The sequence below is a fragment of the Lepus europaeus genome, chromosome 18, assembly GCF_033115175.1.
Source record: "Lepus europaeus isolate LE1 chromosome 18, mLepTim1.pri, whole genome shotgun sequence".
In the NCBI taxonomy this organism is placed as follows: Eukaryota; Metazoa; Chordata; class Mammalia; order Lagomorpha; family Leporidae; genus Lepus; species Lepus europaeus.
In genome coordinates, this window is record NC_084844.1 from 77,335,368 (window position 1) to 77,348,491 (window position 13,124).

Here is a 13,124-nt window from a genome sequence, read left to right on the forward strand (position 1 = left end):
TTATGGCCTAGTATGTGGTCAATCCTAGAGAAGGTTCCATGTACTGCTGAGAAGAATGTAAAATCCTTAGATATAGGGTGAAATGTTCTGTAGATATCTGTTAGATCCATTTGGGCTATAGTGTCATTTAAATCTACTGTCTCCTTGTTGATTTTCTGTCCTGTTGATCTGTCTATCTCTGAGAGTGGAGTATTGAAGTCCCCCAGTACTATTGTATTGGTGTCTAAGTCTCCCTTTAAGTTCCTTAACAAGTCTTTTAAATAAGCTGGTGCCCTGTAATTATTGCATATACATTGATAATCGTTATATCTTCCTGTTGAATGGATCCCTTAATCATTAAATAGTGTCCCTCTTTGTCTCTCCTAACAGTTTTTGTGGTAAAGTTTATGTTGTCCGATATTAAGATGGCTACGCCCGCTCTTTTTTCATTTCTGTTGGCATGGTATATCTTTTTCCAGCCTTTCACTTTCAGTCTATATGCATCATTGTTGGAAAGATGAGTTTCTTGTAAGCAGCAAAAATATGGGTTTTGTTCCTTAACCCAATCAGCCAATCGGTGTCTTTTAACTGGACAGTTCAGGCCATTAACATTCAATGTGACTATTGAGAAGGAGTAACTTTGCCCTGTCATTTGCCAAAGATTTTTTCTAATATATGGTTTGAGATTCCTGTGATCTTTTGCTGTGAGGTTTCCTTCCTTTACCTTCTTTCATATTGGTGACCATGTTTCTGTGTTTCTGTATGCAACACATCTTTAAGCATCTTTTGCAGGGCTGGACGAGTGGCGACATATTCTTTCAATTTCTGTTTGCTGTGAAAGGTCTTTCTTTCACCTTCATTCACAAATGAGAGCTTTGCAGGATATATATTCTGGGCTGGCAGTTTTTCTCTCTTAGTACCTGGGCTATATCTTGCCATTCTGTCCTAGCTTGTAGGGTTTCTGATGAGAAGTCTGCTGTGAGTCTAATTGGAGATCCTCTGAGAGTAATCTGGCGTTTCTCTCTTGCACATTTTAGGATCTTTTCTTTGTGTTTCACTGTGGTGAGTTTGATTATGACGTGTTGTGGTGAGGATCTCTTTTGGTCATGTTTATTAGGGGTTCTATGATCTTCCTGTACTAGGATGTCTCTGTCCTTCTCCAAACCTGGGAAATTTTCTGCTAGTATCTCACTAAAAAGGCCTTCTAATCCTTTCTCCCTCTCCATGCCTTCAGGAACTCCTAGAACCCGAGTGTTGGTTTTTTTAGTAGTATCCTGTAGATTCTTGACAATATTTTTTAGATTTCTGATTTCTTCTTTTCTTTGATTTGACTGTTTCCTTTCCTGTTCTCTGTCTTCTAATTCTGATATTCTCTCTTCTGCTTCACCCATTCTGTTTTTAAGGCTCTCTAATGTGTTTGTCATTTGATCTGTTGAGTTTTTCATTTCATTGTGGTGCTGCTTGCATTTCTTCTATCTCATCATCTTCATAATCTTGGATTGGGGTGTCTTGTTCATTTGGGGGCATCATAGTGTCTTCCTTGCTCTTGTTACCTCAGTTTCTATGTTTGTTGTTTGGCATGTTGGAGATAATTTATGGTATTTTTTTTTTTTTTGGCTGTGGTGTTTTTTTCTCCTTATGCTATGCCTCTAAGTGGGCTGTCTGCTTTGATGGATCCTTAGAGGCTGTGATGGGTGTGGCCAGAGAGCTCCGCTTGATTCTTCAGGTTTAAGGCTGTGCAAAAAGTGACTCACCCAGATTGTTCTCTCCCTTGCTCCTTGCTGGATGGCTCTCTCTCTCTCTCTCTCTTTTTTTTTTTTTTGACTCAGTTGGGAAGTAATTCGGCACAACTGAGTGGAATTGAGGGTAGTTGAAATCTGGCCTCTGTGAGTATTCCTTTGATCTACCCCTGGGACCACACAAAGAGTTTATGCAGCCCTCAATGTGTTCTCAAGTTTCACCAAAGTTCCAAAGTTACTGAGTTTGTGAACTCCTTGGCGGCGCTTTACATATGTAAAATGGCGCCTGCTCTTTGTTTTGCTCTGTGAGTGAAGAGAGATGCCTCTGCTTTTCCCCCCCAATGTCTCGGGTTTCTGACGTGTTTGTCTTACCTTCCGTTGGTTCCCGCGCTGGCGAGATTCTGCGGCTCGTCTCCCGCGGTTGGGTTTCCACGCGGTGGGCTCCCTGTAGGTCCTCTGTGTCACATCCACTAGATCCGGAAGTGTTTCCTCTGCAGTTTTTTTTCTTGAGTCTTTTCCTGAGGCTACAGTAATTCCACTTTTATGTAACTTTATTTTCCCAAAATACGGCGCACATCCTCACTATGCGCCATCTTGGCTCCGCCCCCTGTTCTGATTTTTATTATTCATTGCATTGCACTGCCCTTGAATTTGGCCCACTGTTGTTGTTCTTCTAGGTCACTGGGATGGGTAATTAGGTTTTTTATTTAATATCCCTTTCTTTTTTTCTTTTTCTTTTTTAGATGCTTGGCTACCAAATGTCATAGTTTTTAGTTTTCTGTAGTTGTTTGACTTTCTCAGCCTTCTAGTTGGCTTCCTGAAATTTTGGCAGAGGTCTGAATTTATTAGTTTTCTAAGTTTTCCATAACAAAATACCACAGAATATGTGGCTTAAAGCACAGAAAAGTATTCCTTATACTTCTTTAAATTAGACATCCAAGATAAAAATTTTAGCAGGTTTGATTTTTCTTGTGGTCCCCCCCCCCCCCCCCCCCCGGCTCCCACACTGCCAGTTCTTTGCTGTATCCTCACATGGTATTTCCTCTGTCCTTGTATATCTCTGATTTCTCTTCTTGTAAGAGATTCATGCTTACATCATTTGGTGTTAATCACCTGAATCAAGGCTCTGTCTCCAAATAGAGTCACATTGGTGGTTAGCTCTTTAAGATATGAGTTTTAGGCCGGTGCCGTGGCTCAACAGGCTAATCCTCTGCCTTGTGGTGCTGGCACACCGGATTCTAGTCCTGGTCGGGGCGCCGGATTCTGTCCCAGCTGCCCCTCTTCCAGGCCAGCTCTCTGCTATGGCCTGGGAGTGCAGTGGAGGATGGTCCAAGTCCTTGGGCCCTGCACCCCCTGGAAGACCAGGATAAGCACCTGGCTCTTGCCTTCAGAACAGCACGGTGCGCCGGCTGCGGTGGCCATTGGAGCGTGACTCAATGGCAAAAGGAAGACCTTTCTCTTTCACTGTCCACTCTGTCTGTCAAAAAGTAAAAAAGAGTTTTAGGGAAACACACTTATATAGAGTGGGAAGGGGCCCAGTGGTTCACTTGATGAGGATTTGGCTTTTGAATGAATTTATTGTTTCTCACAGTATCTTTTTTTTTTTTGACAGAGTGGATAGTGAGAGAGAGAGAGAGACAGAGAGAAAGGTCTTCCTTTTTGCCATTGGTTCACCCTCCAATGGCTGTTGCGGCCGGCGCATCTCGCTGATCTGACGCCAGGAGCCAGGTGCTTCTCCTGGTCTCCCATGCGGGTGCAGGGCCCAAGGACTTGGGCCATCCTCCACTGCCTTCCCGGGCCATAGCAGAGAGCTGGCCTGGAAGAGGGACAACCGGGATAGAATCCGGCGCCCCAACCAGGCCTAGAACCCGGTGTGCCGGTGCCGCAAGGCGTAGGATTAGCCTGTTAAGGCATGGCGCCAGCCAACAGTATCATTTTTAATAGTCTCTGTGGGCCGGCGCCGTGGCTCAATAGGCTAATCCTCCGCCTTGCGGCGCCGGCATACCGGTTCTAGTCCCGGTCGGGGCAGCAATCCTGTCCCGGTTGCCCCTCTTCCAGGCCAGCCCTCTGCTGTGGCCCGGGAGTGCAGTGGAGGATGGCCCAAGTCCTTGGGCCCTGCACCCGCATGGGAGACCAGGAGAAGCACCTGGCTCCTGCCATCGGATCAGTGCGGTGTGCCGGCAGCAGCGCGCCTACCGCGGTGGCCATTGGAGGGTGAACCAACGGCAAAAGGAAGACCTTTCTCTCTGTCTCTCTCTCTCATTGTCCACTCTGCCTGTCAAAAAAAAAAAAAATAGTCTCTATGAAACTTAGTATATATATGCATACACACATACACATACAAATGCCTCAATACACATATGCAGGATAGAATGGAGAAGTATGATGATTACATACAAATAAAGTCAATACAGTGACTTTATTTATAAGATGGAATATTAGGAAATATTAAAGAATATAAGTAGAAAGAATAACAATATACATATGATATCCAATATTTATATTTTCTAAAAGATAAACAGAAATATGAGAAATAAAGCAATACAAAAATCATAAATTCTAATCCTATAGACCTTGCAAATTTTAAATCACTCTTATTCAAACCTACTGCTTGTGACAGTCTTACATAGAAAAGATACATTCCAAAAAATGAGTCCAGTTTCATTATAGCTAAAATCTTAGTCTTTCTTGATTTTCAGTATTATCTATTAAATTAAACACGTAGTGAATCATTGTCAATTTATCTGCTCTTTAACTATATTTTATAATACTTAATAGCTTTTGAAATTTATCTTTCCATGTGTTTTTCAGCATATGTGTTGATATTACCATTTCAGTGAAGTTGGATGTGACCAATGCCAAGATTTGAAATAAAAAAATTTGCACTAAATGACACAGGTACATTTGCAAAGCCTCTAAAGCACAGTCATGTATATGATACTGATATTTGAGTTTAATATTTAGCTTATGTGTCAATATTATGTGGCAGTTAGAAGCATAATGATTCACAGATCACAGAAGCATTAAAGTTGTATGTTTCCTGGAGAGAATTCTGGCATGGCGATATGAATAGCTGTGTAGACCTTCATTCTAGCATTTCTAGACCTTGTAAAGTCTAGAAATATTCCCAAAAATATAGTAAAGAAATATTTTTATTAATATTTATTTATTTGGAAGCAGAGTTACAGAGAGAGCAAGACAAAGATCTTCCATCTACTGCTTCACTCCTCACATTTGCCACAATGACAAGGGCTGGGCCAGGCTGAAGCCAGGAGTCTAGAACTTCATCCTGGTATGCCACATGGGTGCAGCAGCCCAAGCATTTGGGCCATATTCTGTTGCATTCTCAGGTGCATTAATAGGGAGCTAGATCAGAAATTGAGGAGGTGGGACTTGAACCAGCACGCATAGAATGCTAGTGGCTTAATCTGATGAACTACGATGCTGTACTCTAAAGAAATATTTATAGAATAAAACTAAGATTAGGTAAGAACAGGGAGTGCTATTTGAATTCATACCTCGTTCCTTCCTCCCCATCCTGATTTGTGAAATCAGTGAAACTGAAACTATTCCATACAAGCGCAACTGAGAACACAGGGCTCCCTTTCCTACCAACTGCCAACTGAGAGGCAAGATACCTTCATTCCTTTAGTCGTTGGTAACTTGCTGTCACAGCTATTTTCTGGGAGAGTACAACTGAGAAGTAGGACCCAGACACCACTTGAGTGATAGAGGCTCTGTATTGAACATTATTACACTTGAATCCCATATTCCATTACATGGGATAGACACAGAAGGCAGCTGTACAGGAATTGAGATTTGTGATAGCTTTGTGTTCGAAGTGCTTGTGATACAGAGGAGACAGCAAGAGTACTGAGTTTCCACATCTCCAATCCCAGTGAGAACAGCTTTTGCTGGCAGAGGTATATGATGTCCATGGTGAATATACAGATCCACTACTCCATGGTACTGAGCTAGTTCTTTGATCCCTGAAAGTTCATTTTCTATTTTAAGAAATATGACGTTGAGACTTTTTTGTGGAATTGCTTCTGTGATCTGAGGTGAAGGTTACTAGACTAGGAAGCTCAAGACTGAGATTCCAGAGCTGGCATTGTTGTGTAGCTCGTTAAACCATGGATGGTATGAGTCCTGGCTGCTCTGCTTCTGATCCAGCTCCCTGCTAGTGTGCCTGGGAAAGCAGCACAGGATGGCCAAAGTACAAAGGCCCCCTGCAACTGTGTGGGAGACTCAGATGAAGTTCCTAGCTCTGACCTGGCCCAGTTCTGGCCATTGTGGCCATTTGGGGAGTGAACCAGTGGATGGAAGCACTCTCTCTCACTTTGTCAGTCTCTCTATTTTTTTGTAAATCTACCTTTTAAATACATCTTTAAAAAGGAACTGAGGTTCCTGCATTTGCAGAATAGTTGCTGAAGTTCAGTGGCAGAATTAGAGAAGACTCATGTATATGGACTGGGCAACTCATATCTTAGGCATTGAGAAAACCAGTTCTCGCCTGTAGGATAAGAATCAGTACCCTCCTCCTACCCCTACTAAGCCCACATCAACCGTGACCATACCCATTTGGAGAAATCAGTAGTAGCTATGGGAGCTTCCTGAAACCTTGGTGTTGACCTATTTTTTCTAAATTGTTGCAGAATCCAGCAAATGAAGGAAGAGAGCCAAATCCAACTCTCAAAACAGTAAGTGAAACATTGTTAGATGGATATGATGGATTTCAGGAGTTCTAGATAAGTAATTACCAGTGATTGGGACTTTTACATTTGTATAATGAGTTTGGAATGCACACACTTGAAAATTATTATTTTATTCTAGTATATTCAATAGAAGAATTTTCTTAATCGTGGACTATCATCCATCTATGGCTCACAAATTGTTTTAGCAGATAAAGGAAGGAAAGCTTCTTTTTGAAGATTTAGTAATGAGTTACCCTAGAAATATTAGCTTCTTTTTTAAGTATCTTAAAGGAAAGTAGAGTCATTGTTACTCTCCTCATGCTTTCAGCAAGCTTCTGTAACACAATAGAGATGTGTTCTATGGCAGCAATGTAATTACAAAAATGAAAATAGTAACAATTTTCAAACACTTTTCCACCTTGGAATTTCTCCATTCCTAGCACATATCTTTCAAATGTGTCTTTGTCAAACCAAGAGCTCATCATCAAAATTGTACTTAGCATATGTGTGGAGATGAGTTACGCATCATATTAAGTCTCCAGAGAACAGGGCCAGATACCCAGGAAATAGGCAAATTATTCTTCTTGTTTTCCAGTGTGGGATGGAGGAGCTTGTAGGAAATGTAGCCTCCCTTCCCCATGACACCACAAGTACAGAACCAGAGGAAGAACCTTTTCACATTGCTTCTGAGCATGGGCCCCTCTGCCCACTCCTGCCTTCCTCTTCCCAGAAATTCCAGCCCCAAATCTCTCCTGATGCTGCCCCATGAGCTTTAAATGAATTCTGTATCCTTGAAGTTTGATTCCAGTGGGACAGAAGAGTACTCCAAGCCACAGGGAGCAATGGGGAAAGAGACACGTGTTCTCCACTTGGGACCAGAGACATTGAGGTATGAGCCAAAGACTTAAGTCTGTAGGGGAGGCCACACTGGCATTGGACCCTCAGATCTGGGACAAGGAGAGGGAAAGCATAGACTGTGCTTCCATAAATTATTTTTGTTCAGAGGTGGATGCTCTGTCAGATGGCCAGTGAGCTCTTTCAGGTATGTAGAAGCAGTTGATTCCAGAAGCTCCAGAAATGTGGCTGGGCCAAGATTGCAGTGCAGCAAGATATATCTGCAAACTATTTGAGCAGGAAGCTATCTGGTGTGAATCCAGTCACTGGATTTTGCTGTTACTGACTGTATGACATGTTTTCTTCTGTAGGGAAAGGACATTTATATTACCAGTGAAATTTCCTAAATTCCCAGCAAAATAAATTTGAAGTGTGTTCAAGATTTCTTACTATATACATTTGCTTTGATGGGGTTTTGTATTATCTCCTCTGCAAGTAAATTTTCTGGCCCATTCCTATGGATAGCCTGCCCAGTATTCTTGTTTGAGTTTGTAGAAATTTATACAAATTATTCCATGAGGGAAATTAGGGTACTGGATGATGATCCTGTTTCCTTTCTAACAAAGCAGTTTATTCTGAACGAAGATTTGGGCTTCATGAATTTGAATTCATCTGAGTGAAAATACCCCTATGGCCCAGTGCTCTCTCCAGTGTGTCACAGTAGAGGCAAAGGAATACCAGAAAGGTGAAGACCCTAGCTTTGCATTACCCAAGCAATCATTGAACCTACTGCCTAGAGTGATCAAGATTTGACTGATACTACTTCACCTCATCCATACATTGCCAAAGACTGGATAATATTGGCAATTTTATGTGGATTTTGAAAAGGGAGATGTGATTGGGTTGAGAAAGATAGACAAGGGTTTAGGGAATTTTAATATTTTTGAAGGTATGGTCTGCAGTGGAAGAACAGCTTATCATATGTGAAAATCTGCCTACATTGCTCCCAAACATGCTCTCATTACTTTATGCCACCTCCATTGTTTCCAGAATTGGAGCTCTTGGAACATTGGTCTGTAAACATATTTCACATCTAGAGCTATGCAGATAATCCCTCTTTCCTGATGCTTCTTCCTGGTAGCACCAGGAGTACTGCCAGGACCTGTATGCCGGATAAGAAAGATGACACAAAGTGTTGACAAGTGTCAAATGATGAGTAGATGTCAAGCACCCTGTCTTTTGGAGTAGTATTCTCCGTTTTACCATAGGTATTTCAAAACTCATCTTCACTGTTGAGATACATTTTTAGGAAGTGAAGTCATTGTATTAGAAACATGGTTTCAGATGACTTTGCCTTGAACAGGACTAGCCTTTTTTCCTTTATAATTTATTTCTTTAAAATTTTATTTAAGGTATACAAATTTCTTACATATAGATTCAGGAACATAGTGATACTTCTCAGCTTACCCTCTCTTCTGCCCATGTTCTCACCCTTCTTCCTCTTCCCCTCTTCTAACCCCACTCTTAAGTTTCACAAAAATCTATTTTCAGTTTACTTTATACCCATAAAATTAACCCTACACTAAATAAAGAGATCAACAAATAGTATGGGGGGAAAAAAACCCACTTTTTAGTGTTTTGTGCAAATCCAATGCGCTTCTTTTGGAAATTTTCCTCACTTGATACCATTTAACCATTCTTGACAATCATAAATGCTGTAGATGAATATGAGTCTGTTTTAAATTATTTAAAATTGGAATGACACTTTTGCTGGTAATTAGTTTGATAAATACACATAAAACACAATACAGTTCCAAAATACATGTTGAAAATTTAAGACACAGTCTTAGGAACTTCATTCAGGCAATGTTGTTTTGTGTGACAACACCTGACACCTTTCTTTCTGGCGGGCATATATCATGCTTATGAAAACTGTGACTGGGATGTTCTCTTGGCTCTATTTTGGGTGGAATTAAATTCATTTTTGTTCATTCATCAATGTATACCAGCATTTGATGTATGAAAAATCCACAGTAAATGTGTAGGTTTAAAATACAACTATTTTATTTCTAATTCTGAATCTGCATTTTGGAGTGGACTCAGCTGAAACGCTTCTATGCTGGTGTTGCCTGATATCCCAAATAAGGGTCTTGGCATCTGGTGACAGGATTGATGCTAGTGCACATAGGATTATTTTACTTTTTCTGGTGCTATTGACAATTCATTTATTTGTATGAAAGGTAGAGCAAGAGGCAGGGTGTATGTGTGTGTGTGGGGGGATGGTGGGGGGAGAGAAAGTCTGCCACCTGCTGGTGCACTCCTGAAATGCCTGTAAGATCCAAGGCTATGCCAGGCTGAAGCTAAGGAAGCAGGAACTCCATGTGGGTCACCCATGTGGGTGGCAGGAAACCCAAGTGTGTGTTCATCACCCTCTTCATCCAAGGCACATTTACAGAAAGTGTAAGAGTATGAAATAGCTTAGACAAAAACCAGGTGCTCTGGTATGAGAGATAGTGTGTTCCAAGCAGCAGATTAATTTGCCACATTACAACATCCTTCCCTGCCATGCATGTCTGGTTATTTGCTTTGGCTCTTGTTTTAGAACCTTTTTCTCCCACAGACAAGTACCAGGTTTCTGCACAAGATGACTGTCCAATAAGATAAACTCAACTAGACAAATGCTTTTCAAATAATATTGGTGTCATATATACTAATGTCCCAAGGGCTAAAGCATGTGAAAGGTCAAAGGTAAGAGTCATTGTGGGAAAGGGTTATATGAAGGCTTTAATTTGGGGAGGTATGTCATTTGGAATAATTTCTGGAAAGGTGTACTTCATTAAAGTATATTCGATCCATTTTTCCTGTACAGTTGTGGGCAAAGAAATTCAGGTTGCATGATGCATAATTTCTCTGGAATTTTAGATATGCAAAATCTGGAGATGTTCTACTGAAAACACTAAATGGAATCCTGTGTGGCATATCTGTATTAACAAGAAAATACTTAATACCACTGAAGTATTTTTCTGTAGTTCAGAAACATGATCTTTCTTTGGTATGATATGATTTACATGAACAGTCATCCTTAAACTTATAAATTATTTCTTTGCAGTAATATTATTTTTTTACAAAATAAGTAACATAAATATTATCATTAACTTAATGATAAGTTGTGTTTAATCTTTACCAATTAATAGAAATTTGGGTGCTCTTTCCTGACCCTTCTCATGTGCTAAGCACTGTTGCTGCAAAAGGAGGCTGTTTTTCTATCTAGTGTCTCTGTGATTCTGTGTTCACTTCTACCATGGTCATGATTTGTGCAGTAAAATCCAGGAGCAAGCCCGACCAGTTCTTTCATAACTCCCTCCATTCACCTTCTCTTCCAGGTATTATTCTAGAGATCTCTACGTGCTTCCAAGACAAAGAAAATGAATTCATCTTCAGTAAGCTGTTTTGTTTATTTATTTCTCTACTTGTATTTATTGGTCATATAGATAATGTAGTGGACAGTGGTTTAGTACCAACCTGGAAATAAGCATTCAGCATTTAGTAGTGATAGGAGTCTCACGTAGTGCTAAAACCGTAATCAGTTGATTAGGGTTCTTTTGGAATTACTAAAATTGAGTGTGGTCCTCAGTAGTTTTGGAGAGGATGTACTGGATTCATGGATTGGACCAGGGGTATGCTTAGGACCTAATCTACTGCAGGTTTCTAAACAACTTTCCAACATTTCTCTCAGCCAGATTGGGCTGGCAGACTTTTCAAACTTATGTCTTCAGTTAAATAATCACATTCTTCATTTGGACTTTATCCTATTTAAAATAGTATTGATTGGATTTTGAATATTTACAAATAACATATAGTAAAAGCCAAAAACAATTCTCTAGTCCTTGCCTTATATGGAATTTTTGCCACATTAAAAAAAAACAACAACAACTATATGTGAGTTAAAGATGCACACACACACTCAGAGGTAGTTTAAGACAAATAAAGAGACAGCTCTCACCCACTGATTCCACTCCTCAAACAGCTATAGCAGCCAGAGGTGGGCCATAGTTGAATCCACAAGCCAGGAATGTAGTCCTGGCCTTCCACATGGGTGGCAGAAGCCTAATTATTTGTGTCACACACTTCCTCCCAAGATCTGCATTACCAACAAGCTGGAATCAGGAGCCAGAGTGGGGAATGAAACTCACGCTCTCTGAAATAGGCGTAGGCTACCTTAACTGACATCATAAACATAAAGCTAAAAGACTCTCCCTTTTAAACTTCTTTTCTCTGCCATATTTGAAACTATTGTACATGGTTTTCTCCTGAAAATTCTTTGTTTCTGTCATGACCTCACTGATGGTTTCTTGCATTCTACTTGGGTTTTCTACTTTATTCTCCTTAAGATTACCACTCCAAGTATCCCATGCACTCCACCATTCATCCTACCCTGCAATTCTCCTTGGCAGATTTGACGCTCTGTGGTCTGACATTCCTGTTTTCCTCCAGCTAGGTCTTTGACCCTAGGCTGTAACCAAGGGTGTACTACTCCCTTTTGGATACATTTTGTAGCCATCCAAATGACATCTCAAGCTCAAAGAGTCTAAAATGAAGGTCACGTTATTCATTCTTCCCTATACTTGTATAAGGGATTTCTGTCAGCTAGCCTTGACCCAGATCACCAATGTGGAAATTTTCCTGGACTCCTCCTCCACTCTCATGTCAAATTTCATCTGGTGGCAAATCTTGTTTCTTCCATTTCTTGTTTTTTTTTAAATTAAAAAAAATTATTTATTTGAAAGGCAGAGTTGGGGAGAGGGAGAATGAATGAATGAATGAAAATAAGAATGGGAATATGCATCTTCCATCTGCTTGTTTACTCCCTAAATTGCCACAATGGTCAGATCTGGACCAGACCAAAGCCAGGAGCCCATAGATTCCTCCGGGTCTCCTACATGGGTGCAGGGGCCCAAGTACTTGGAGCATCTTCTATTGTTTTCTCAGGCACATTTGCAGAGAGCTGGATCAGATGGGGATCAGCTGGGACTTGAACTGGTACCCATGTGGGATGCCAGCATTGCAGGCAGAGGCTTTACCCACTACACGACAATACCATCCCTGGTTTTTCTTTTGTTCTTTAACCTTTATTCTTATGCCTACATGCACTGGATTAAAGGAGGAGGATCTGCCATTCATTAAAAACAGAATTATTTTTTATGAGAAGTGTCACTCTTGACAAAAATCTGGAAGAGTGTATTTTCTCAGTGATGAGTTTTGATCCATCCTAAGATGTGACAGGCTCAGCTATCAGTGGGAGAAAGCATTCAGGAGTTAGGGATGTGAGCACTTGTTAACCAGTGTCTAGAGAAAGACGCATTAAAGGAGAGAAGAAACACATCATTTTTACCTGTTGAGCAGTTAGGATAGTGGCTCTTTTGGGTGGGCCTTTGGCAAAAAGCTGAAGTTGCCACTTGAGATGCCCACATCTCATATTGTACCTGGTTCAGTCCTGATACTTTGTTTCTAATCAGTTTCCCTGCAAATGTGCATCCTTGGAGGCAGCAGATGATAATTAAAGTGCTTCAGTCCCTGCAGTTCACATGGGAAACCCAATAGAGTTCCACACTTCTGGCTGTGGTCTGGCCCAGCTCTAACTAAAGTGGGCATTTAGGAAGTGAACTGACAGATGGATTATGTTTATTTTTTTTTTCCTTCTCTGTTTCTCCTTGTTTCTCTTCCCTTCAAATAAAATGAAAATAATTAAATAGAACTTTTTTAGAGATTTATTTATTTGTTTGAAAGTTAGAGTCACAGAGACAGAGGAGACAGAGAAAGAGAGAGAGAGAAATCTATCTGTGTCTACTCCCCAGATGACCACAACAGCCAGGGCTGA

General features: G+C 40.7%; 1 protein-coding gene across 19 annotated transcripts in view; it reads left to right on the forward strand.

Moving 5' to 3' along the window:
- The window catches only part of LOC133776546 (zinc finger protein 665-like), a 111,935-nt gene that overhangs the window by 55,063 nt on the left and 43,748 nt on the right, over nucleotides 1-13,124 (forward strand). For 12 of the 19 annotated variants that reach the window (XM_062215530.1, XM_062215544.1, XM_062215539.1 and 9 more), the window contains 2 exons: nucleotides 4,530-4,616; nucleotides 6,374-10,686. In XM_062215530.1, coding sequence (XP_062071514.1) covers nucleotides 10,672-10,686 — 15 coding nt within the window. In that variant the 5' untranslated portion in view covers nucleotides 4,530-4,616; nucleotides 6,374-10,671. The remainder of the gene's footprint in view (nucleotides 1-4,529; nucleotides 4,617-6,373; nucleotides 10,687-13,124) is intronic. The other 7 variants (XM_062215538.1, XM_062215540.1, XM_062215536.1 and 4 more) reach the window with 7 other exon arrangements.